This window comes from Pristiophorus japonicus, chromosome 17, assembly GCF_044704955.1.
Source record: "Pristiophorus japonicus isolate sPriJap1 chromosome 17, sPriJap1.hap1, whole genome shotgun sequence".
In the NCBI taxonomy this organism is placed as follows: domain Eukaryota; kingdom Metazoa; phylum Chordata; class Chondrichthyes; family Pristiophoridae; genus Pristiophorus; species Pristiophorus japonicus.
The window spans coordinates 62447822-62474795 of NC_091993.1; the positions used below are offsets into that span (position 1 = coordinate 62447822).

Consider the following 26974-nt stretch of genomic DNA (forward strand, 5'->3'; position numbering starts at 1 on the left):
AAACAATAGGCATGCGAAGATGCACTTCAGATGCCTTGACAGATCTGGAGGAGCCTTTCAGTACGCACCAGCCAAGGTGTCCAGAATTGTCATTGCCTGCTGCGCGCTGCAGAACATAGTGCAGCAACGAAGATTAGTGCTGCGTGAGGAGCAAGACTCTGAGCGCACAGCCTCTTCAGAGGAGGAGGAGCATCAGCTGGAAGATGAGAAGAAGGAGGAATCTGAGGTCCAGATGCTATCAGCACCCGAGTACATTGCTGCCCGGGATGTCAGGGATGGCCTCATCATGGCCAGATTTACTTAACTTCCTGCATTACACCCATATGGCTGCCACTTGTGTGCCAGGTTCCCCCACTCCCTGCCAACAATACCATAAAGCTTCCCTATAGTGACCAAGCCATTCCTTTCACACTGACCTCCATTGCTGGAAGTAACATTGTGTCTCACCATTTACTCTAACTCACTAAGTCACTTCCAAAGTAGCAGACAAAAATGGGCATGTGCTTGAGTGTGGTGAAAATATATTTTATGTGACATAATCAATAATGGAAGCCTAACAAAAACACTTCTTTAAACTCCCATATGCTTACCCTTGTGTTATTTTTTGTTTATGCGTGCTTCTACGAAGTGCTTCAGCAGAAGTAGAGGGAGCTTGCTTACTTCCCTGCTGCGACTTCATTGACACTTTTGGCTGATGTCCTCTGGGTTTTTGAGCCTGTGATGGCACCTCCTGTGATTGTGCAGGGGCAGACTCGGCCATCGCGATCCCAGGAGGCATCTGGGGCTCTGACTGGGGGTGGGTAGTGGGGCGCAATGGGGAGAAGTATAAGGACTTTGAGAGGAGCCCACACTTCCATGTCCCCTCTTACCATCATCACTCTCATGGGCCACCTGCACTTCCTTGCTAGCAAGGAGCTGGAGAGCACCATGCTGCACAGCAGTGGGGCCTTGAGGACCAAGTCTACGTTGACATCCCTCCTGGCGAGATCTATGAGCCTCTGCCATCTGTCCTCCATAGACATCATGTGCTCCTGTGAGTAGCGCATTAGCTGCTCCATGCAGGTGGCCATTATTTCCATGAAAGTGCGTACAGTTGCCATCATCTACGACGACAGTTGCAGACATTGGGGCCAAGTTTCGGCCTGAGTTGCTCCTGATTTTTTGGAGCAAATGATTTAGAATGGAATATCTTAGAAATTGCAATTCTCGGCATTTAGTTTGCTCCAGTTCGAGTCAGTTAGAACAGTTTTAATTTGGAACAGATTTTTTTTTCAAAAGGGGGCGTGTCCGGCCACCTACGCCCGTTTTGAAAGTTTAGGCAGTGAAAACTTACTCCAAACTAACTTAGAATGGAGTAAGTGTAGTGTAGATTTTTGTACGCTCAGAAAAACCTTGCCTGCACTTAGAAAATCAGGCGTAGGTTACAAATCAGGCGTAGAAAACGAGGGGGGGGGAGGTTAACGAGCACTAAACACTTCATTTTTACAAATAAAGAGCCATCATCAATAATAAATGATAAATAAACCAATAAATCAATCCAAATAAATTAAAAATTAAAAATCACTCAATAAGTAAAAAAAAATATTTCTACTCACCTACTGCAGCACCAGGGAGAAGAGGGGAAGAGAAGATGATGAGAGGGGGAGGGGGAAGAGAAAATGATGGTTGGGGGGGAGAAGAAGATGATGGGGGGGGGGGTAAAAAAGATGATGGGGGGTGGAAGAGAAGAAGATGGGGGGGGTGGAAGAGAAGAAGATGGGGGGGTGGAAGAGAAGAAGATTGGGGGGGGAAGAGAAGAAGATTGGGGGGGGAAGAGAAGAAGATGGGGGGGAAGAGAAGATGATGGGGGTTGGGGCGGGGGAAGAGAGAAGATGATGCTGGGCTGCCGCCGCCGCCACTTCAGGTGGGCAGGCCCCGCCGACGACAAGGAAGCCGGGCCTCGCCGAGGACTTCGGCGGGGCCCACATGCAGCCGATGCCGGGTTGCCGACGACTCTTCGGGCGGGGCCCACCCCAGCGAGAGGCCAACCGGGTGGGCCCCACCACTGAGGTAAGATGCACAGGCCACTCGGCCGGGGATGGGGCGACGTCTCTTTGGCCTGGGATAGGGTCGTCGCCCCGGAGACAGGACACCGGCGCACGCGTGCAGCTGCTGGCACTGTTTTCGGCGCAGGGCTGTAGCTCCACCCCCAGCAGCTCCTGCTGCGCAGCACCGAGGTGGAATTGGGCCTACAGCTATTGGAGAATCGCGAGGTAAGTATTCGACGCAATTTCTATTCTGTAAATTAGGCGGGCCTCTCCGATGTGCGCCGTTCTCGCAGGCGGCCAAAACTTCACCCCATTGTGGCTACATGATCTGTCAGCCTCCTGCACTTCTTCCTGTATCGCCCTCTTTCTCGATGGCCCCCCAGGGCTGAACATCTGTATGTAGCTGAGCAGAGCTGGGAGTGTCCTGCACCCTCTGGCGAGGAATCTCCACTGCTGTCCCTGTTTCCACCATCTGCTCTTGCTCACTTGTGACTTGTGTCTCATGTAGGACCCACTGAAGGCTGGAGGCTCCTCTGAGGATTCATCTTCCACTTCCGACTGGATTGAGGGGGAGCTCTTGATGGACCCGTGGGAGAGTAAAGAGATGATTTAGAAATGTGATGCACATGATGCACATTCACTGGCTGCTGACATCAGTCCCCATATGAGTGACTGCTGTATGCCATGTGGCTGTATGAGATGTAATTCTGCCACCAGGTTGTTCAGAGATCCCTCTCTCTCTGCCTACCACCACCAGCTGCTCCGCAACTCCAGAGAAAACCTCTGTTGATGCCAACGTGGCGAACGATGGAGGGCCACCTCTGTTCGCTCCCCCTCCCTGTTATTGAAGGCTTTCTTCTCCTGCAATGGTGGAAAGAAGAGACGTTTGAGTGAGAGTGATGGCATGAATCATAGAAATTTAGAGCACGGAAGGAGACCATTTTGGCCCATTGTGTCCATGCCGGCCGACCAAGAGCTATCCAGCCTATCCCACTTTCCAGCTCTTGGTCCGTAGCCCTGTAGGTTACGGCACTTTAAGTGCACATCCAAGTATTTTTTAAATGTGGTGAGGGTTTTTGCCGCTACCACCCTTTCAGGCAATGAGTTCCAGACCCCCACCACCCTCTGAGTGAAGAAATTTCCACTCATATCTCCTCTAAACCTCCCCCCCCATTTACTTTAAATCTATGCACCCTGGTTGTTGACCCCTCCGCCAAAGGAAATAGATCCTTCCTATCCACTCTGTCCAGGCCTCTCATAATTTTGTATACCTCAATAAGGTCTACCCTTAGCCTCCTCTGTTTCAAAGAAAACAGACCCAGCATCTCCAATCTTTAGTCATAGCCAAAGTTCTCCAGCCCAGGCAACGTTCTTGTAAATTTCCTCTTCACCCTTTCCAGTGCAATCACATCTTTCCTGTAATGTGACCAGAACTGCACGCAGTACTCCAGTTGCGGCCTAACCAGTGTTCTATACTTTTCAAGCATAACCTCCTTGCTCTTGTATTCCATGCCTTGACTAATATGCCTTCTTAACCACCTCATCCACCTGGCCTGCAACCTTCAGGGACCTGTGGACCTGCACCCCAAGGTCCCTTTATTCCTTACACTTTTCAGTGTCGTACGATTTAATGTGTATTCCCTTACCTTGTTAGACCTCCCCAAATGCATTACCTCACACTTACCCAGATTGAATTCCATTTGCCACTGTTCTGCCCACCTGGCCAGTACATTGATATCTTCCTGCAGTCTGCAGCTTTCTTCTTCATTATCAACCACACAGTCTATTTTATGATCATCTGCAAACGTTTTAATCAAACCCGCAACATTCAAGTCCAGGTCATTGATATATACCACAAAAAGCAAGGGACCCAGCACTGAGCCTCGCGGAACCCCGCTGGATACCGCCTTCCAGTCACAAAACACCCATCAACTATTACTCTTGATTTCCTGCCTCTGAGCCAATTTGGGATCCAACTTGCCACTTTGCCTAGATCCCATGGGCTTTTACTTTCTACCATGTGAGACCTTATCAAAAGCTTTGCTAAAATCCATATACACTACATCATATGCACTGCTCTCATCGACCCTCCTGGTTACCTCCTCGAAATATTCAGTCAAGTTAGTCAGACACGACCTTTCCTTAACAAATCCATACTGACTCGTTGATTAATCCATGTCTTTCCAAATGAAGATTTATCCTGTCCCTCAGGATTTTTTCCACTAATTTTCCCACTACTGAGGTTAGGCTCACTGGCTTGTAATTACTTGGTCCATCCCCTTTCTCCCTTTTTAAACAAAGGTACAACATGAGTAGTCCTCCAGTCCTCTGGCACCACACCTGTGGCCAGAGATGATTGGAAAATGATGGTTGGAGCCTCTGCTATTTCCTCTTTTGCTTCTCTCAACAGCCTGGGATACATTTCATCCTGTCCTGGGGATTTATCCACTTTCAAAGCTGCTAAGCACCTTAATATTTACTCCCTCACTATGTTTATCTCGTCTAATATTTCACACTCTTCCTCCCTCATTGCAAAGTCTTCATCGCCCTTCTCTTTTGTGAAAACAGCTGCAAAGTATTTATTAAGAACCATACCCATGTCTTCTGCCTCCACACTCCCTCCTCCTTTATGGTCTCTAATAGACTTTTTCTCTTTCTCTAGTCATCCTCTTAATGTATTTGTAATACATCTTTGGGTTTTCCCTGATTTTACTTGCCAACATTCTTTCATGCGCTCTCTTTGCTTTCTTGATATCTTTTTTAATTGCACACCTGCGCTTCTTATATTCCTCTAGAGTTTCTGCAGTATCGAATTCGAGAGGTATCTGTTATAAGTTTCCTTTTTTTCTTTATCTTACCCTGTATGTCCATTGACATCCAGGGGGTTCTACTAGTGATCAAGTAGCCATTTCCAGTCCACTTTGGCCAAATCCCATCTCAGCTCAGCAAAATTTGCTTTACTCCAGTTGAGAACTTTTATTCCTGATCCATCTTTGTCCTTTTCCATAACTACCTTAAATCTTACTGAATTATGATCACTAACACAAAAATGCTCTCCCACTGATACCCCTTCATTCCCCAAAATGTAACAACATAAGAAATAGGAGCAGGCCGTATGGCCCCTCGAGCCTGCTCCGCTATTTAATACGATCGTGGCTGATCTGGGGCTCAGATCCACTTTCCTGCCCACTCCACATAACCCCTTAATCCCTTATCGGTTAAGAAACTGTCTTAAATTTATTCAATGTCCCAGCTTCCACAGCTCTCTGAGGCAGCGAATTCCACAGGTTTACAACCCTCTGAGAGAAGAAATTCCTCCTCATTTCAGTTTTAAATGGGCGGCCCCTTATTCTAAGATTATTCCCCCTAGTTCTAGTCTCCCCTCAGTGGAAACATCTTCTCTGCATCCACCTTGTCAAGCCCCCTCATAATCTTATATGTTTTGAAAAGATCACCTCTCATTCTTCTGAATTCCAATGAGTAGAGGCCCAACCTACTCAACCATTCCTCATAAGTCAACCCTCTCATCTCCGGAATCAACCTTGTGCATGAAACACAAAAGGTTAATATGCAGGTACAGCAAGCGACAGGAAGGCCAAAGGAATCTTCACTTCTCTGAACTGCCTCCAAAACAAGTATATCCTTTCTTAAATATGGAAACCAAAACTGTACACAGTATTCCAGGTGTGGCCTTAGCAATACCCGGTATAATTGTAGCAAGACTTCCCTGCTTTTATACTCCATCCCCTTTGCAATAAAGGCCAAGATTCCTTTGGCCTTCCTGTCACTTGCTGTACCTGCATACTAACCTTTTGTGTTTCATACACAAGCACCCCCAGGTCCCGCTGTGCTGCAGCACTTGGCAATTTTTCTCCATTTAAATAATAACTTGCTCTTTGAGTTTTTTCTGCCAAAGTGCATGACCTCACACTTTCCAATATTATACTCTGTTGTGTATCTGTAGAGCATGCACTTTCATGTTCCGCCACCAGGGAGCGCATCCCCTGAAGTTCCAAGGGATCCCAGCATCCTTTGGGAGCACTGTATATAAGCTGGCCCCGAAGGCCTGTTCCTCACTCTGGAGAGTCTTAATAAAGACTGAGGTCACTGTTACTTTAACCTCCCTGTGTGCAGTCTCATCCTTATTAGGAACACAATAACTGGCGACGAGTATACGAATCCAACGCAAAGATGCAGTAAACTGTGGGCATCCTGGGGAAGTTCTCGAAGGGTGAGGACTGGGAAGCCTATGTCAAATGGCTAGACCAGTACTTTATAGCCAACGAGCTGGATAGAGAAGGTAGCATTGCAAAAAGGAGAGCGGTCCTCCTGACAGTGTGCGGGGCACCAACCTACAGCCTCATGAAGAATCTTCTGGCTCCGGTGAAACCCACAGATAAGTCATATGAGGATCTGTGTACACTGGTTTGGGAGCATCTTAACCCAAGGGAGAGCGTGCTGATGGCGAGGTATCGGTTCTACACGTGCCAGCGATTTGAAGGTCAGGAAGTGGCGAGCTATGTCGCCGAGCAAAGATGACTTGCAGGACAATGTGAGTTTGATGGCTACCTGGAGCAGATGCTCAGAAACTTTTTTGTACTGGGCATTGGCCATGAGACCATCCTACGGAAACTCTTGACTGCAGAGACACCGACCCTCAGTAAGGCCATTGCGATAGCCCAGGCGTTTATGTCCACCAGTGATGACACCAAACAAATCTCTCAGCACACAAGTGCGAGCAGTGTTCATAAATTAACTGGAACTGTGTTTGCAAGCAGAAATGAACAGAGCAGAAACCACGAGTCTGCAACTGCCAGCAGGCCTCAGGTGACCCAGATGAGTCCGCAACAAAGGATGAATGTAAGGCAATTCACACCTTGTCGTTGTGGAGGCTTCCATTCAGCCTATTCATGCCGTTACAAAGGGTATGTTTTCAAGAGCTGTGGAACAATCGGGCACCTCCAACGAGCTTGCAGATGAGCTGCAACCTCTGCAAAACCTGCTAACCAGCACATGGCAGAGGAAGATCGGTCCATGGTGGATCAAAGCAATTTCAAGCCTCAGAGAGAGGAGGCAGATGCTGAAGTACACTGGGTGCACACATTTTCGACGAAATGTCCACCTATAATGCTAAATGTAAAATTGAATGGCTTACCCGTAGCTATGGAACTGGACACTGGTGCTAGCCAATCCATCATGAGTAAAAAGATGTTTGAGAGACTGTGGTGCAACAAGGCACTCAGACCAGCCCTGAGCCCCATCCATACGAAACTGAGAACGTACACCAAAGAGCTCATTATTGTCCTGGGCAGCGCCATGGTCAAGGTCACCTAAGAGGGCACGGTGCACGAGCTGCCACTCTGGATTGTCCCTGGCGATGCCCCTACACTGCTTGGAAGGAGCTGGCTGGGCAAAATCCGCTAGAACTGGGATGACATCTGAGCGCTATCACATGTCGATTAGGCCTCATGTATCCAGGTTCTTAACAAATTTCCTTCCCTTTTTGAGCCAGGCATTGGAAACTTCCGGGGCGAAGGTGCAGATCCACTTGGTCCCAGAGGCATGACCCATTCACCACAAGGCGCGAGCGGTACCTCACATGATGAGGGAGATAGTGGAAATCGAGCTGGACAGGCTGCAACGCGAGGGCATCATCTCCCCAGTGGAATTCAGCGAGTGGGCCAGCCCGATTGTTCCAGTACTCAAAAGTGATCGCACGGTCAAGATTTGCGGCGATTATAAAGTAACTATTAATCGTTTCTCGCTACAGGACCAATGCCTGCTACCTAAGGCAGACGACCTATTTGCGACGATGGCAGGAGGCAAGACGTTCACCAAGCTCGACCTGACTTCGGCCTACATGACGCAGGAACTGGAGGAGTCTTCGAAGGGCCTCACCTGCATCAACATTCACAAGGGACTGTTCATCTACAACAGATGCCTGTTTGGAATTCGGTCGGCTGCAGCGATCTTCCAGAGAAACATGGAGAGCCTACTCAAGTCGGAACCACGACACGGTGGTTTTTACAGGACGACATATTGGTCACGGGTCGGGACACCGTCGAGCACCTACAAACCCTGGAGGAGGTCCTCCAGTGACTGGATCACGTTGGGCTGCGGCTGAAGAGGTCGAAATGCATCTTCATGGCAACAGAAGTGGAGTTTTTGGGGAGAAAGATCGCAGTGGATGGCATTCGGCCCATAGTCTCTGTCTTGGCGTCTTATCAGGAACGCACCCGAACCACAGAACGTCACGGAGCTGCGGTCGTTCCTGGGACTCCTCAACTATTTTGGTAACTTCCTACCGGGGTTAAGCACCCTCTTAGAGCTCCTACATGTGTTATTGCGTAAAGGTGAGAAGGATATGGGAAAAAAAACAAGTAATTGCTTTTGAGAAAGCCAGAAACATTTTATGCTCCAACAAGCTGCTTGTATTGTATAACCCGTGTAAAAGACTTGTGCTAGCATGTGATGCGTCGTCGTACGGAGTCGGGTGTGTATTACAACAAGTTAACGTTGCGGAGAAGTTGCAACCTGTCGCCTACGCCTCCAGGAGCTTGTCTAAGGCCGAGAGGGCCTACAGCATGATTGAGAAAGAGGCATTAGCGTGTGTGTTCGGGGTAAAGAAAATGCATCAGTACCTGTTTGGCCTCAAATTTGAGCTGAAAACCGATCACAAGCCCCTCATATCCCTGTTCGCTGAAAACAAGGGGATAAATACTCAGCCCGCATACGAAGGTGGGCACTCGCGTTATCAGCGTATAACTATATCATCCACCATAGGCCAGGCACCGAGAACTATGCGAATGCTCTCAGTCGGCTACCATTGCCCACCACGGGGGTGGAAATGGCGCAGCCTGCAAACTCGTCGATGGTGTAGCCCGCAGACTTGTTGGCCATGGAAGCGTTTGAAAATGATAAATCACCTGTCACGGCTCACCAGATTAGGACTTGGACCAGCCAAGATCCTCTGCTGTCCCGAGTAAAAAACTGTGTACTGCATGGGAGCTGGGCCAGCATCCCTGTTGAAATGCAAGAGTTAAACAAGCCGTTTCATAGAAACATAGAAAATAGGTGCAGGAGTAGGCCATTCGGCCCTTCTAGTCTGCACCACCATTCAATGAGTTCATGGCTGAACATGCAACTTCAGTACCCCATTCCTGCTTTCTCGCCATACCCCTTGATCACCCTAGTAGTAAGGACTTCATCTAACTCCTTTTTGAATATATTTAGTGAATTGGCCTCAACAACTTTCTGTGGTAGAGAATTCCACAGGTTCACCACTCTTTGGGTGAAGAAGTTTCTCCTCATCTCGGTCCTAAATGGCTTACCCCTTATCCTTAGACTGTGACCCCTGGTTCTGGACTTCCCCAACAATGGGAACATTCTTCCTGCATCTAACCTGTCTGAACCCATCAGAATTTTAAACGTTTCTATGAGGTCCCCTCTCATTCTTCTGAACTCCAGTGAATACAAGCCCAGTTGAGCCAGTCTTTCTTGATAGGTCAGTCCCGCCATCCCGGGAATCAGTCTGGTGAACCTTCGCTGCACTCCCTCAATAGCAAGAATGTCCTTCCTCAAGTTAGGAGACCAAAACTGTACACAATACTCCAGGTGTGGCCTCACCAAGGCCCTGTACAACTGTAGCAACACCTCCCTGCCCCTGTACTCAAATCCCCTTGCTATGAACGCCAACATGCCATTTGCTTTCTTAACCGCCTGCTGTACCTGCATGCCAACCTTCAATGATTGATGTACCATGGCACCCAGGTCTCGTTCACCTCTCCTTTTCCTAATCTGTCACCATTCAGATAATAGTCTGTCTCTCTGTTTTTACCACCAAAGTGGATAACCTCACATTTATCCACATTATACTTCATCTGCCATGCGTTTGCCCACTCACCTAACCTATCCAAGTCACTCTGCAGCCTCATAGCATCCTCCTCGCAGCTCACACTGCCACCCAACTTAGTGTCATCCGCAAATTTGGAGATACTACATTTAATCCCCTCGTCTAAATCATTAATGTACAGTGTAAACAGCTGGGGCCCCAGCACAGAACCTTGCGGTACCCCACTAGTCACTGCCTGCCATTCTGAAAGGTACCCATTTACTCCTACTCTTTGCTTCCTGTCTGACAACCAGTTCTCAGTCCATGTCAGCACACTACCCCCAATCCCATGTGCTTTAACGTTGCACAATAATCTCTTGTGTGGGACCTTGTCGAAAGCCTTCTGAAAGTCCAAATATACCACATCAACTGGTTCTCCTTTGTCCACTCTACTGGAAATATCCTCAAAAAATTCCAGAAGATTTGTCAAGCATGATTTCCCTTTCACAAATCCATGCTGACTTGGACCTATCATGTCACCTCTTTCCAAATGCGCTGCTATGACATCCTTAATAATTGATTCCATCATTTTACCCACTACTGAGGTCAGGCTGACCGGTCTATAATTCCCTGTTTTCTTTCTCCCTCCTTTTTAAAAAGTAGGGTTACATTGGCTACCCTCCACTCGATAGGAACTGATCCAGAGTCAATGGAATGTTGGAAAATGACTGTCAATGCATCCGCTATTTCCAAGGCCACCTCCTTAAGTACTCTGGGATGCAGTCCATCAGGCCCTGGGGATTTATCGGCCTTCAATCCCATCAATTTCCAGACTAATAAGGATTTCCCTCAGTTCCTCCTCCTTACTAAATCCTCTGACCCCTTTTATATCCGGAAGGTTGTTTGTGTCCTCCTTAGTGAATACCGAACCAAAGTACTTGTTCAATTGGTCTGCCATTTCTTTGTTCCCCGTTATGACTGCCCCTGATTCTGACTGCAGGGGACCTACGTTTGTCTTTACTAACCTTTTACTCTTTACATATCTATAGAAACTTTTGCAATCTGTCTTCATGTTCCCTGCAAGCTTCTTCTCGTACTCCATTTTCCCTGCCCAAATCAAACTCTTTGTCCTCCTCTGCTGAGTTCTAAATTTCTCCCAGTCCCCGGGTTCGCTGCTATTTCTGGCCAATTTGTATGCCACTTCCTTGGCTTTAATACTATCCCTGATTTCCCTTGATAGCCACGGTTGAGCCACCTTCCCTTTTTTATTTTTACGCCAGACAGGAATGTACAATTGTTGTAGTTCATCCATGCGGTCTCTAAATGTCTGCCATTGCCCATCCACAGTCAACCCCTGAAGTATCATTCGCCAATCTATCCTAGCCAATTCACGCCTCATACCTTCAAAGTTACCCTTCTTTAAGTTCTGGACCATGGTCTCTGAATTAACTGTTTCATTCTCCATCCTAATGCAGAATTCCACCATATTATGGTTACTCTTCCCCAAGCGGCCTCGCACAACGAGATTGCTAATTAATCCTCTCATTACACAACACCCAGTCTAAGATGGCCTCCCCCCTAGTTGGTTCCTCGACATACTGGTCTAGAAAACCATCCCTTATGCACTCCAGGAAATCCTCCTCCACCGTATTACTTCCAGTTTGGTTAGCCTAATCTATGTGCATATTAAAGTCACCCATTATAACTGCTGCACCTTTATTGCATGCACCCCTAATTTCCTGTTTGATGCCCTCCCCAACATCGCTACTACTGTTTGGAGGTCTGTACACAACTCCCACTAACGTTTTTTGCCCTTTGGTGTTCTGCAGCTCTACCCATATAGATTTCACATCATCCAAGCTAATGTCCTTCCTAACTATTGCATTAATCTCCTCTTTAACCAGCAATGCTACCCCACCACCTTTTCCTTTTATTCGATCCTTCCTGAATGTTGAATACCCCTGGATGTTGAGTTCCCAGCCCTGATCATCCTGGAGCCACGTCTCGGTAATCCCAATCACATCATATTTGTTAACATCTATTTGCACAGTTAATTCATCCACCTTATTACGGATAGTCCTTGCATTAAGACACAAAGCCTTCAGGCTTGTTTTTTTAACACCCTTTGTCCTTTTAGAATTTTGCTGTACAGTGGCCCTTTTTGTTCTTTGCCTTGGGTTTCTCTGCCCTCCACTTTTCCTCATCTCCTTTCTGTCTTTTGCTTTTGTCTCCTTTTTGTTTCCCTCTGTCTCCCTGCATTGGTTCCCATCCCCCTGCCATATTAGTTTAACTCCTCCCCAACAGCACTAGCAAACACTCTATCTTGGACATTGGTTCCGGTCCTGTCCAGGTGCAGACCGTCCGGTTTGTACTGGTTCCACCTCCCCCAGAACGGTTCCAATGCCCCAGGAATTTGAATCCCTCCCTGCTGCACCACTGCTCAAGCCACGTATTCATCTGCGCTATCCTGCAATTCTTAATCTGACTAGCACGTGGCACTGGTAGCAATCCCGAGATTACTACTTTTGAGGTCCTACTTTTTAATTTAGCTCCTAGCTCCTTAAATTCGTTTCGTAGGACCGCATCCCTTTTTTTACTTATGTCGTTGGTACCAATGTGCACCACGACAACTGGCTATTCTCCCTCCCTTTTTAGAATGTCCTGCACCCGCTCCGAGACATCCTTGACCCTTGCACCAGGGAGGCAACATACCATCCTGGAGTCTCGGTTGCAGCCGCAGAAATGCCTATCTATTCCCCTTACAATTGAATCCCCTATCACTATCGCTCTCCCACTCTTTTTCCTGCCCTCCTGTGCAACAGAGCCAGCCACAGTGCCATGAACTTGGCTGCTGCTGCCCTCCCCTGATGAGTCATCCCCTTCAACAGTACTCAAAGCAATGTATCTGTTTTGCAGGGGATGACCACAGGGGACCCCTGCACTACCTTCCTTGCACTACTCTTCCTGCTAGTCTTCCATTCCCTATCTGGCTGTGGACCCTTCACCTGCGGTACGACCAACTCGCTACACGTGTTACTCACGTCATTCTCAGCATCGTGGATGCTCCAGAGTGAATCCACCCTCAGCTCCAATTCCGCAATGCGTTCCGTCAGGAGCTGGAGGCGGATACACTTCCCGCACACGTAGTCGTCAGGGCTACCGGAAGTGTCCCTGAGTTCCCACATGGTACAGGAGGAGCATATCACGTGACCGAGCTTCCCTGCCATGACTTAACCCTTAGATACACTTAAATTGGCAACAACAATGTTAAAAGTTACTGACTGAGATAAAAAAGAAAGAAAAAGAAAAGCTGCTCACCAATCACCAGCCAATCACTTACCCCCTTGGCTGTGACGTCACCTTTCTGTTTCTTTCTACTTTTTTGCCTTCTCCCTGTAGCTGCACAAGTACGCCTTTTATAGGCCTCACCAACGAACCTCCTCGACGCTGCTCCCGACTGCCGCCGATGCTGGGCTCCCGACTGCCGCCGACGCTGGGCCCCGGACTCCCTGCTGTGCCTTTTATAGGCCTCACCAACGGACCTCCTCGACGCTGCTCCCGACTGTCGCCGACGCTGGGCCCCGGACTCCCTGCTGTGCCTTTTATCGGCCTCACCAACGGACCTCCTCGACGCTGCTCCCGACTGTCGCCGACGCTGGGCCCCGGACTCCCTGCTGTGCCTTTTATAAGCCTCACCAACGAACCTCCTTGACGCTGCTCCCGACTGCCGCCGACGCTGGGCCCCGGATTCCCTGCTGTGCCTTTTATAGGCCTCACCAACGGACCTGCTCGACGCTGCTCCCGACTGCCGCCGACGCTGGGCCCCAGACTCCCTGCTGTGCCTTTTATAAGCCTCACCAACGAACCTCCTCGACGCTGCTCCCGACTGCCGCCGACGCTGGGCCCCGGACTCCCTGCTGTGAAGGATCAGCGGTGAAAGGATGAGCTATCCATTCAGGCAGACTGCCTGTTGTGGTGTAACCACGTAGTGCGACCCAAAAAGGGCAGTTCATCTCGGATCTTCACAGCACACACCCGGGTATAGTAACTTTGAAAGCGATAGCCAGATCCCACCGGTGGCCCGGTATCGACTCTGACTTAGAGTCCTGTGTATGGCAATGCAGCGTGTGCTCAGTTGAGCAACGCGCCCAGAGAGGCACCACTAAGTTTGTGGTCCTGGCCCTCCAGACCATGGTCGAGGATCCATGTCGACTATGCGGGCCCGTTTCTTGGTAAAATGTTCCTGGTGGTGGTGGTTGCTTTTTCAAAATGGATTGAATGTGAAATAATGTCGGGAAGCACGGGCATCGCCACCATTGAAAGCCTGAGGGTCACGTTTGCCACCCACGGCCTGCCTGACATACTGGTCAGTGACAATGGGCCATGTTTCACCAGTGCCGAATTTAAAGAATTCATGACCCGCAATAGGATCAAACATGTCACCTCGGCCCCGTTTAAACCAGCCTCCAATGGGCAGGCAGAGCGGGCAGTACAAACAATCAAACAGAGCCTTAAACGAGTCACAGAAGGCTCACTCCAAACCCGCCTGACCCGAGTACTGCTCAGAAACCAGACTCTCGCTGGTTCACCCCAACCTGCATGATCAGGTAGAGAGCAGGAGGCAGCAACAAAATGTAAACGATGGTCGCGCCACTGTGTCACGGAAAATTGATCTGAATGACCCTGTGTGTGCTAAACTATGGACATGGTCCCAAGTGGATCGCGGGCACGGTGATCGCTAAAGAAGAAAGTAGGGTGCATGTAGTCAAACTAGACATTGGACAAATTTGCAGAAAGGACCTGGACCAAACAAGGCTACGGTTCACAGACTGCCCTAAACAACCCACTGCAGACACCATCTTTTTCGAGCCCACAACACACACCCAAAGGATCAACGATACCATCCCAGACCAGGAAATTGAACCCATCATGCCCAACAGCCCAGCAAGGCCAGGCTCACCCAGCAGCTCTGCAGGGCCACCAACACGTCAGCCCAACGAACACACCAGAACAGACATTTATACCGAGGCAGTCCACCAGGGAAAGAAAGGCTCCTGACCGCCTCACCTTGTAAACTGCCGAAGAAGAACATACCCTGCCTAAAACGTTCTTAGTAAAGCAAGTTGTACCGACATCTTTCACTGTTCTGCTGTAATATACATACCTTGAACTTGTCTGGAATGAGCAAAGGAGGCAATCTATGCCCACAAAAATCTGATCTGGGGAAATAAATTCAAACTGCCCAGTTCAGATTCAGGAACCACTCTGATATGATAAGCAGAAATGGCACAACATCCTGCTGCTATTTAAGGAGATACAATATGCATTACTGAGGAGTTAGGGCTGTATCTCTTTCTTGCAGGTTGAATAGGTGACTGATCTCTTGCAGCCTTTCCAAAGACACATGAAGCTCTGGTTGGGTTTCTTAACAGAATCTGTTTCCACAGGGGAGGCTGGTACCTGAGTACTCTGGGATCCTGTATAATGCTCCACTGCTGGAGGACTCTGTGACTGTGGATGTTGGGTTACTGTCTACTGACTGGAACTGGAGCAGGAGATCCCACTTGTCAGAACATTCTGATAAAGGGTCTCTGTGCAAAGCAATGAACTTGCCTGTTGGCAGCAGTGCTGTTTATTTCTTGGTTAGAAATGTCCAGATCAGCTAGGAAGCTCCTACAACTGTACTTGGTTCAACTCCTGTTGCCAGAATTAAAGCCCACTTTTCTCTGAGGTTTGCACTAAGCCTGGCAAAAGAATCCCAAGAACAAGTGCAAAAACAAACCTTTCTTTACTGAAATCTTTTGCAGAAGAAAACTGAAATTTAGAAAGCCAGCTGTAAATGTAAAATAACACTCGCGAAACAGTCCTACAGAACTCAATCGCAGCGTGTGAGTTACGAGGCAAGCCTCATTCATGTGATGAACACTGTATCCAGTTTCTGTCGTGGGTTTCTACTTCCTGATGAAAGGAGCTGCACTTGGAGCAGTGCACTGAACTACGTGACCAGAAAGTACAAAGCCCTCTCAAGTTGAAGGATGTGCACTTTCAGACTTTGTATCTGATTGTGGACAATCTTGGTAAAGCAGGGGAATGTGTATCAGAACTGCTACTGCCCCCCATGAATGCTAAATGTTAATGTAACATGTAAATTCATTTATATTTCTGCTGTATCAGCCCTGATACGCTCAGAATTCTCCTCCCCCTCCCCTCTCCAAAAATAATCACATTTAGCTTTGCTTTAATCTATAGAGCATAACCTAGAGAAGCCACTGTTAACTGATGATGAGATCTGAATATGCTCTGCCAACGTTAATTGTTCTTATCTGTGTTTGTAGTGGTGATGTGGCCAGCATGCTTGAACGATTTGGAGGTGAGTGCTTTTATTTTATGTTAGAATATTGTAGCAGAAATTCCTACTGGATAACATGATCTTTAATAAATGTGTTTGTTATAAATGGAATTTGTTTCAGTTCTAAATGGAGGAACAAAAGTGTGGTCATGTTTAAAATTGAAATCGTCCGATTCAGAAAAATTATTTGAGTCATTGCTGTTGGATAATAAAGAGGGAGTCACCGGTAGTTCCTTTGTAAAAATTAAACGGAATTATGCTTGGTTCAATATCTTTTTTTAATACTTTATTTTATTTGTTGAGTGCAGAAACAGACACCACACACTTGACAAATATAACAAGTGATTGTATTTCAGATGGTGCAAAACAAGAACTCTCAGCATTTGCAGAATGCCTATAAACACTTGTGTATTAAAGCAGCTGTTTAGAGCAGAGTCAGGGTTTAACATGCATCAAATGCCAGACCCACGACATGTAATGCTCCTTCATAACACCAACCCACTTCCTTCCCCACTCCCAAGCACCATAGTCACAGAAGCGTATCAAAGGGAAAAATACTCAGCACAGCTTACAGGAAGGGAGTTCCCTGATGAAGACACCCAACACCTTATCCTGATTCTATCAAGAAAAGTGCATAAATCTGTACATAGTGAGCCTAAACCAATGTCAATGTCATCTTTTCCATAGTTCTATCTAAGTCACAATATTGAAGTGGGTGCAAAAGGAATTTTGAGAATTTAAGCAGGAATAAGAGGCCAATCCCACAAACCTCCCAAACCCACGGGCTCTAGAAGGACAAGGGCAGCAAGCACATGAGAACACCATCACCTCCAAATCACACACATCCTGACTTGGAAAAATCCTGGTACTCCCTCCCTAACAAACTGCAGCGGTTGAAGAAGCAGCTCACCACCACCTTCTCAAGGGCAAGCGACATCCACATCCCAGGAACAAATAAAAAAATTAAATCCTTCCTTAGATGGGGAACAGTCTATCCTATGAATTAAAACTTCAAGTTAATTATCATTTGCAGTCATTCAATCCTGGACAGCTGTTCCACCCCCGCCCCCCCATCCCTTTCTGCCCCAGCAGCTTAGGAACTATCATGGCTATCATGCCCTGTGGAGTATTTGATAATCTGTCCATATAACCTTCAATCTCTTCCTAACTAGTTAATTTATGAAAGAGCTCGTTGACACATCAACTTTTGCTGGGAGTCTCTTCCAACTATACACTATGTTGGAAAAAATTCTTCTAATCTCTAGTCTCGCTTAACATTCACATCATCTATCCCATTTATCATTTTAAACATCCGAGTCAAATATAAAACATATCCAGCTGAATTTGCAGCCCACATTCCAACCACTGGAGCCACTCTGGGATGCCTACTATTTAGAGATCATCAAACCGTACAGCACAGAAGGAGGCCTATCGGCCCATTATGTCTGCACCAGCTCCTTCTAAGACCAATCCAGTTATTCTCGCTCTCCAGCTCTTTCCCCAGATCCCTACTATTTTTTCTCCAAGTATTTATCCAATTCCCCTTTGAAGACTACTATTGAATCTATTTCCACTACCCTGTCAGGCAGTTCATTCCAAAGCCTAACCGCTGTTGCTTAAAAAAGTTTTCCTCTGGTTCTTTGGCCAATCATAAATCTGTACCGTCTGGTTATCGACCCTTCCAGCAATTGGAAATAGTTTATTTTTATTTACTCTATCTAAACCCATTGTGATTTTAAACACCTCTATCAGATCTTCTCTCAGCCTTCTCTGCTCCAAGGAGAACAACCCCAGCTTCTCCAGTCTATCCTCGTAACGATAATCCCCAATTCTTGGAACCATTCTATTAAATCTCTTCTGTACCCTCTCCAAGGCCTTCATGTCCTTCTTAAAGTGTAGTGCCTAGAATTGGACACAATACTCCAGCAGGGGCCGACCTAATGTTTTATATAGGTTTAGCATAACTTCCTGGCATTCGTACTCGATATCTCTATTTATAAAGCCCAGGATCCCATATGCTTTATTAACTGCTTTGTTAACCTGTCCTGCCACCTTCAAAGATTTGTGCACAGACACCCTGTTCTTGCCCCCCCTTTAAAATTGCATCATTTAGCTTGTATTGTCTGTCATCATTCTTCCTACGAAAATGAATCACCTCATACTTTTCTGCATTGAATTTCATTTTCCAAGTGCCCACCCATTCCACCAGCCTGTCTATGTCCTCTTGAAGTCTATTACTATCTCCTCTGTTAACCGCACTTCCAATTTTTCTTTATTTCTACAAATTTCAAAATTGTGCCATGTACATCCAACATGAACATAAGAAATAGGAGCCAATTGGCCCCTCGAGCCTGCTCCGCCATTCAATAAGATCATGGCTGATCTGATCCTGGCCTCAACTCCACTTCCCTGCCTGCTTCCCATAATCCTTGACTCCCTTATCATTTAAAAATCTGTCTATCTTCACCTTAAATATATTCAATGACCCAGCCTCCAAGGCTCCTTGGGCTAGAGAATTCCAAAGATTCATGACACTCTAGAGAAGAAATTCCTCCTCATTTCTGTCTTAAATGAGCGACCCCTTATTCTGAAACTATGCCCCCTGGTTCTAGATTCCCCCCATGAGGGGGAAACATCCTCTTTGCATCTACCCTGTCAAACCCCCTCAGAATCTTATATGTTCCAATAAGATTACCTCTCATTCTTCTAAATTCCAATGAGTATAGGCCCAACCTGTTCAACCTTTCTTCATATGACATCCCCTCCATAAGAACATAAGAAATAGGAGCAGGAATAGGCCATATGGCCTGTTGAGCCTGCTCCGCCATTTAATGCGACCATGGCTGATCCGATCATGGACCCAGGTCCACTTCCCTGCCCACTCCCCATAACCCCTTATTCTCTTATCGGTTAAGAAACTGTCTATCTCTGTCTTAAATTTATTCAATGACCCAGCTTCCACAGCTCTCTGAGGCAGCGAATTCCACAGATTTACCATCCTCTGAGAGAAGAAATTCCTCCTCATCTCAGTTTTAAATGGGTGGCCCCTTATTCTAAGATTATGCCCTCTAGTTCTAGTCTCCCCATCAGTGGAAACATCTTCTCTGCATCCACCTTGTCAAGCCTGTTGTGTATTGCTCTGGTACATTAAATGTATGATAAGTACAATGGTGCACCACAGAGGTCGCTGTGGTGGGAGACCTGAAAGTACCCGCACCAGGCAATATAAAAGGCCGTCCACCACACCTGGAGGCCACTTTGGAGCTGTTCAATAAAGGACTAAGGTCACAGCAGTTAGATCAACACCAGACCGTGTGGAGTCAGTGATTTGTGTGCTACATACACCACATTGGCAACGAGGAAGCGGACGAACTCCACGCAACCATGGCTACTCTGGGCTCGCTAAAGGATTCTACCGTGGGCAGTGATTGGGAGGCCTTTACGGAAAGGCTCGAGTACTACTTCACAGCAAACGACCTGACGGAGGACACGGACGCAATGAGAGATAAGCGAAAGGCGATATTGCTTTCCAGTTGTGGAGATGAGGTTTACTGTCTCGTCAGGGATTTGCTGGCACCCGGGAACACCAGGGACAAGTCATATGAGGAGCTGATCGCACTCATTCGTGACCAGTTGAAACCGAAGGAGAACATCTTCACGGCCAGATACAAATTTTAGCATCACTGCAAACCTAAGGGCCAGGATGTCACCAAATATGCTGCGGACCTCAGGAGACTCGCGGCGCCGTGTGATTTTGGCGCACACCTTGACGAGGTGTTGCGGGACGTTTTCGTTATGGGGATTGGCCACGAGGGCCTCCTTCACAAGCTGCTAGCCAGGGAACCCACAGTCACCCTGACAAAGGCCATCACCATCAGCCGGGCATATATGACCTCGACTTGCAGCACCAAGCAAATGATCCACACAGTCTCATATCGGCAGGCACTGATCTCAGGATAGCGCCCACCACGGACAAAACTGCAGAACATGGCTCTGCCCAGGGCAGAGAGCACGGACCTCGGGGTCCTGGAACTCAGAGTCCGCTGAGGGGGGCCAATCAAGCAGCACCATGCTGGCGCTACGGAGGAAACCATGGGGCTCACCGGTGCAGGTGTGCGAAGTATACGTGCAATACCTGCCACGTTAAAGGCCACCTTCAGCGTATGTGTAAAAGAAATAAGACTCGCCACGCGGCTGAGGAGATGGTGGATGATCCACTGTTCAGCGAGGAGCAGGCAGAAGAAGATGAGGGGTTGGGACTGTATACGTGCACCGACGATTCGCCCCCAGTAATAATGGAAGTAAAAATTGACGGAGTCCCAGTGAGTATGGCAGTGGATACGGGATCGGGTCCGTCGTTGATGAGTCAGAGAACTTTTGATAAACTGTGGGGTAACCCAGCCGCACGACCTAAGCTGGTCCCGGTCACGGCAAAGCTGCGTACCTACACCAAGGAACTGATACCTGTTCTCGGCAGAGTGGATGTGCAGGTATCTCATGGTAGCGAGACGCACGGTTTACTCTTATGGGTCATTGCAGGCGATGGGCTGACGCTCCTCGGCAGAAGATGAATGGGAAAGGTTCGTGGGAACTGGGAAGACTTCTTCACTCCCCCACAGACTGCTGTTCCCCGGGTTTCCAAAGAGCAGCGCCAACCGAGCTGGAGCTGCAGCAGCAGCCCAGAACTCCTGGCCCTAAGCAATCCTGCAGCCTCAGCCTCCACTGAAAGTCACAGGTGCGGGCTCATTGCTGGGGTGCGGGGCGCTGTGGGCGAGAAGCGGGAGGTCCATCGACGGCCGGTGGATCGGGGGGGCCCACGCAGCGGAGCAGTCGGGCGGCGGCAGCGGCCGCGATGGTAGCGGCCACGGAGGCCGCAGGAGAGGCGGAGGCTGCGGCGGCGGCGGACGCGGCAGCAAGCAAACTGGCCCTGCCGCTGTTGTTCTTGTTCCTCTTTCGGTTCAGTCAGGCGGCAGCAGCAGCTGGGCAAATGGAGAGATTTTGTGCCTTGGACCTGGAACTAATCGATTCTGGCATCAGGTGCCTGAAACCTTCACTGCAAAATTCCCTTTTCCTCTTCCCGATATTTCCACAATCTCACAAACACATACACAAACTTCCCTTTCCATCCTCCCTTGTTTCTTCTCCTTTCTAGGCCAGTAGAACACCTAAGATGGCGGCGCCCAACGGAAGCCTCGTGGGAGCCACAAGATGGCGTCTTAAAAGGGAAATGCTCCCGGGAATCTTAAAAGGGCCTCACATGACTGCTGTCCCCACATAAAGACTTTTGGACTTTTGTAAGGCTAGAGTGAGTCTCAGTGTGCTCTGTGAATGTAGGATGATGGATTTATGACAAGAAATCATATTTTAATGCTGGGTGGTCACTGTTTAAAATAATGGACATGAATTGCGAATTACGACAAGAGTTAATATTTCAATGCTGAATGGTCACTGTGTTAAAACTCAGGGATGTAAATCCGTGACCAACATTACCAATGGGCAAATGCGTCTTTCGATTTAGGGGATTCAAGCAACGGCTTTTTGAACTGGGGGGGGCGGCAGTGATGTGTATTGCTCTGGTACATTAAATGTATGATAAGTACAATGGTGCACCACAGGGGGCACTGTGGTGGGAGACCTGAAAGTACCTGCACCAGGCAATATAAAAGGCCGCCCACCACACCTGGAGGCCACTCTGGAGCTGTTCAATAAAGGACTACGGTCACAGCAGTTAGATCAACACCAGACCGTGTGGAGTCAGTGATTTGTGTGCTACATACACCACAAAGCCCCCTCAATCTTATACGTTTTGATAAGATCACCTCTCATTCTTCTGAATTCCAATGAGTAAAGGCCTAACCTTCTCAACCTTTCCTCATAAGTCAACCTCCTCATCTCCGGAATCAACCTAGTGAACCTTCTCTGAACTGCCTCCAAAGCAAGTATATCCTTTCTTAAATATGGAAACCAAAACTGTTATGTATTTTGTAACCTGCATGATACCTGACCACCCGAGGGCCCACCTGTTGGAGTCCCAAGGGATCCCAGCATTCCTTTGGGAGCACAGTGTATAAGCAGGCCACCCACGAGGTACCTGCAATCTGGAGTCTTATTAAAGGAGCTAAGGTCACACTTACTCATTGTACACAGTACTCAATTTCATCCTTTATTATGAGCGTATCAATTGTCAACGAGGTAATGAACAACCGCGCGAAAATGCAAAGAATATTCGGCATCCTGGAGAAGTTCTCAGAAGGGGATGATTGGGAGGCCTTCGTGGAGAGACTCGACCAATACTTCGTGGCCAACGAGCTGGAAGGGAATGAGAACGCTACCAAACAAAGGCTGATCCTTCTAATTGTCTGTGGGGCAACAACCTATGGCCTCATGAAGAATATCCTGGCCCCGGCAAAACCAACAGAGAAATCCTACGAAGAATTGTGTACGCTGTTCCGGGAGCACCTAAATCCTAAGGAAAGTGTTTTGATGGCGAGATATCGGTTCTACACGTGTCAACGATCGGAGGGCCAGGAAGTGGCGAGCTATGTCGCTGAACTAAGGTGCCTACAGCATGATTGAAAAAGAGGCTCTGGCATGCGTCTATGGGGTGAAAAAAATGCCCCAGTACTTATTTGGCCTCAAGTTTGAGCTTGAAACTGACCACAAGCCGCTAATATCGTTGTTCTCTGAGAGCAAAGGGATTAATACCAATGCCTCTGCCTGCATCCAATGATGGGAGCTCACGCTATCAGCATACAACTATGTAATCCGCCACAGACCGGGCACAGAGAACTGCGCAAATGCTCTCAGTTGGCAGCCATTGCCCACCACCGGGGTGGAAATGGCACAGCCAGCGGACTTGCTCATGGTCATGGAGGCATTCGAGAACGAGAAGTCCCCTGTTACGGCCCATCAGATCAGGACCTGGACCAGCCAGGATCCTTTACTGTCCTTGGTTTAAAAAAAAAACTGTGCCCTCCATGGGAGCTGGTCCGGTTTCCCAGCGGAGATGCAGGAGGCGATTAAGCGTCCACAGACGCAAAGACGAGTTGTCTATTGTGGGGCAATTGCATCGTCTTGCCCAAGAAAGGCAGAGATACTGCACAGCACCCACCCAGGCATCGTAATGATGAAAGCCATAGCCAGATCCCATGTGTGGTGGCCCGGCATCAACTCAGATTTAGAGTCATGTGTGCACCAGTGCAACACTTGCTCTCAGCTGAGCAACATACCCAGAGAGGCATCGCTAAGTTTGCAGTCATGGCCCTCCAAATTGTGGTCGTGGATCCACATAGACTATGCGGGCCCATTTCTAGGCAAAATGTTTTTGGTTGTCGTGGACGCTTACTCAAAATGGATTGAGTGTGCAATAATGTCTGTAAGCACGTACACGGCCACTATTGAAAGCCTACAAGCCATGTTTGCCACGCACGGCTTGCCTGATGTCCTAGTCAGCGACAATGGGCCGTGCTTCACCAGTGCTGAATTCAAAGAATTCATGACCCGCAACGGGATCAAACACGTCACATCTGCCCCGTTCAAGCCCGCATCCAATGGCCAGGCAGAATGGGTAGTTCAGACCATCAAGCAAAGCTTGAAACGTGTGGCGGAAGGCTCCCTGCAGACCCGGCTGTCCCGAATGCTGCTCAGCTACCACACCAGACCCCACTCACTCACCATGGTTCCCCCAGCCGAGATGCTCATGAAAAGGGCGCTTAAAACGAGGCTCTCTCTTGTCCACCCTGATCTCCATGATCACGTGGAGGGCAAGCGGCATCAACAAAGTGTGTACCATGACTGCGCAAATTTGTCACGTGATATTGAGATCAATGATCCCGTGTTTGTGCTCAATTATGAACATGGTCCTAAATGGCTCGCTGGCATGGTTACAGCCAAAGAGGGGAGTAGAGTGTTTCAGGTCAAATTGGCCAATGGACAAACGCACAGAAAACATTTGGACCAAATCAATTTGCGGTTCACCAACAGCTACGAACAACCTGAAGAAGACACCACCAACTTTGGCCCTCCAACACACACACAAGTGACAACTGACATCATGGTTGACCACGAAGCTGAACTCATCATCCCCAGCAGCCCTGCAAGGCCGGCTGCCCAACAGCCTAGTGAAGAATTGACCAGCCCACCCACACCCGCATTTGTACCGAGACGATCGACAAGGGAGCGTAAAGCCTCAGATCGTCTCACCTTGTAAATAAGTGTACTGTTGACTTCACGGTGGAGTGATGTTATGTATTTAACTCCTTGTAACCTGCAAGATACCTGACCACCAGAGGACCCACCTGTTGGAGTCCCAAGGGATCCCAGCATCCCTTGGGAGCACAGTATATAAGCAGGCCACCCATGAGGTACCTGCACTCTGGAGTCTTATTAAAGGAGCTAAGGTCACACTTGCTCATTGTACACAGTACTCAGTTTCATCCTTTATTGTGAGCATATCAAAAACTGTACGCAGTATTCCAGGTGTAGCCTCAGTTATACACTTTTTAATGAGCAAAACTTCCCTGCTTTTATACTCCATCCCCTTTGCAATAAAGACCAAGATTCCATTGGCCTTTCGAATCACTTGCTGTACTTGCATACTAACCTTTTGTGTTTCATGCACCAGGACCCCAGATCCCTCTCAATTGCAGTATTTTGTAATCTCTCCCCATTTAAATAGTAATTTGCTTTTTTATTTTTCCTGCCAAGGTGGATAACCTCACAGTTTCCCACATTATAATCCATCTGCCAAATTTTTGCCCACTCACTGAGCCTATCTGTATCCCTTTGTCGATTCTTTATGGCCTCCTCACGACTCGTTTTCCCACCAATCTTTGTATCATCAGCAAATTTGGCTACATTATACTAGGTTCCTTCATCCAAGTCATTAATATAAATTGTAAATAGTTGAGGCTCCAGCATTGATCCCTGCAGCACCCCACTAGTTACAATTTGCCAACCTGAAAAGGATCCATTTATCTTGACTCTGTTTTCTGTTAGTTAGCCAATCCTCTATCCACGCTAATATATTACCCCCAACCCCGTGAGCTCTTATCTTGTGCAATAACCTTTTATGTGGCACCTTATCGAATGCTTTCTGGAAGTCCAAGTCATTAATGTGCATCAAAAACAGCAGTGCGTCTAGTTCTGAACGTTGGGGAATACCACTGTATACTTCCCTCCAGTCCGAAAAATAGCTATTCACTATAACTTTCTGTTTTCTATCCCTTAGCCAATTTTGTATCCAGTTGCCACTGCCCCTTTTATCCCATGGGCTTAAAATTTGCTTACAAGCCTAATATATGGTCCTTATCAAACGCCCTTTGAAAGTCCATATACACAACATCAACTGCACTGCCCCCATCCATCAAAAAAAACTCAAATCAAGTTAGTCAAACATGATTTGCCATCTTAAAGCGTATTATATTATGGTCACTATTGCCCAGATATTCCCCTACGTTTACTTCTCTTATCTGCTCTGCTTCTCTTCCCCATTACTAGATCCAATAGCAAATCCTCCCTGTTGGGCTTTTTACATATTGGGTTAGAAAGGAGTCCTGTACACATTGTAGGAACTCCATTCCCTTATCCCAATTACCTACCTCTCCAGCACTTAATTGGAGTGTCAGCCCTGAGCGCATAAATCTAGGTGACACTCCAGTGCAGTGCTGAGGGAGTGCTGCACTGTCGGAGGTGCCGTCTTTCGGGTGAGATGTTGGTCTGCTCTCTCAGGGGGCTGTAAAAGATCCTCTGGCACTATTTTGAAGAAGAACAGGGGAGCTATCCCCAGTGTCCTGGCCAATATTTATCCCTCAATCAATGTAACAAAAAAACAGATGATCTGGTCATTATCACATTGCAGTTTGTGTAAGTTTGCTGTGCTTCAAGCCTCAAAGCCTCCTTGAAAAAATGCAACAACCCCCCGACTCTTGGGACTCCTTGGCCCAAGACCATTCAAAGTGGAGGAGGAACATCCGAGAAGGCACCGAACACGTCGAGTCTCTTTGCCGGGAGCACGTGGAAGCCAAGCACAAAAAGTGGAAGGAGCGTATGACAAATCAAGCCCCCCATCTACCCGTCCCTCCAACCACCGTCTGCCCCACCTGTGACAAGAACTGTAGATCCCGCATTGATTTCAAAAGTCACCTTAGAACTCATTTTAGTGCGAAAGCAAGTCATCCTCGACTCTGGGGGACTGCCTAAGAATCATAGAAATTTACAGCACGGAAGGAGGCTATTTTGGCCCATCGTGTCCGTGTCGGCCAACAAGAGACTATTCAACCTAATCCCACTTTCCAGCTCTCAGTCCGTAACCCTGCAGGTTACAGCACTTCAAACCAGGTTACAGCACTTCAAATGCATATCCAAGTACTTTTTAAATGTGGTGAGGGTTTCTGCCTCTACCACCCTTTCAGGCAGTGAATTCCAGATCCCACAACCCTCTCGGTGAAGAAATTTCCCCTCAAATCCCCTCTAAACCATCTACCGATTACTTTAAATTTATGCCCCCTGGTTGTTGACCCCTCTGCTAAGGAAATAGGCTTTCTATCCACTATATCTAGGCCCCTCATAATTATATACACTTCAATAAGGTCTCCCCTCAGCCTCCTCTGTTCAAGGAAAACAAATCCAACTGATCCAATCTGTCCTCATAGCTAAGATTCTCCACTCCAGGCAACATACTCGTAAATCTCCTCTGTACCCTTTCCAGTGCAATCGCATCCTTTCTGTAATACGGTGACCAGAACAGCACGCAGTCATCATATGCAG

General features: G+C 47.8%; 1 protein-coding gene across 3 annotated transcripts in view; it reads left to right on the forward strand.

Moving 5' to 3' along the window:
* sycp3 (synaptonemal complex protein 3) overlaps window positions 1-26974 on the forward strand; it is a 184983-nt gene that overhangs the window by 80040 nt on the left and 77969 nt on the right. For all 3 annotated transcript variants that reach the window (XM_070858762.1, XM_070858760.1, XM_070858761.1), the window contains one exon: window positions 16194-16228. In XM_070858762.1, coding sequence (XP_070714863.1) covers window positions 16194-16228 — 35 coding nt within the window. The remainder of the gene's footprint in view (window positions 1-16193; window positions 16229-26974) is intronic.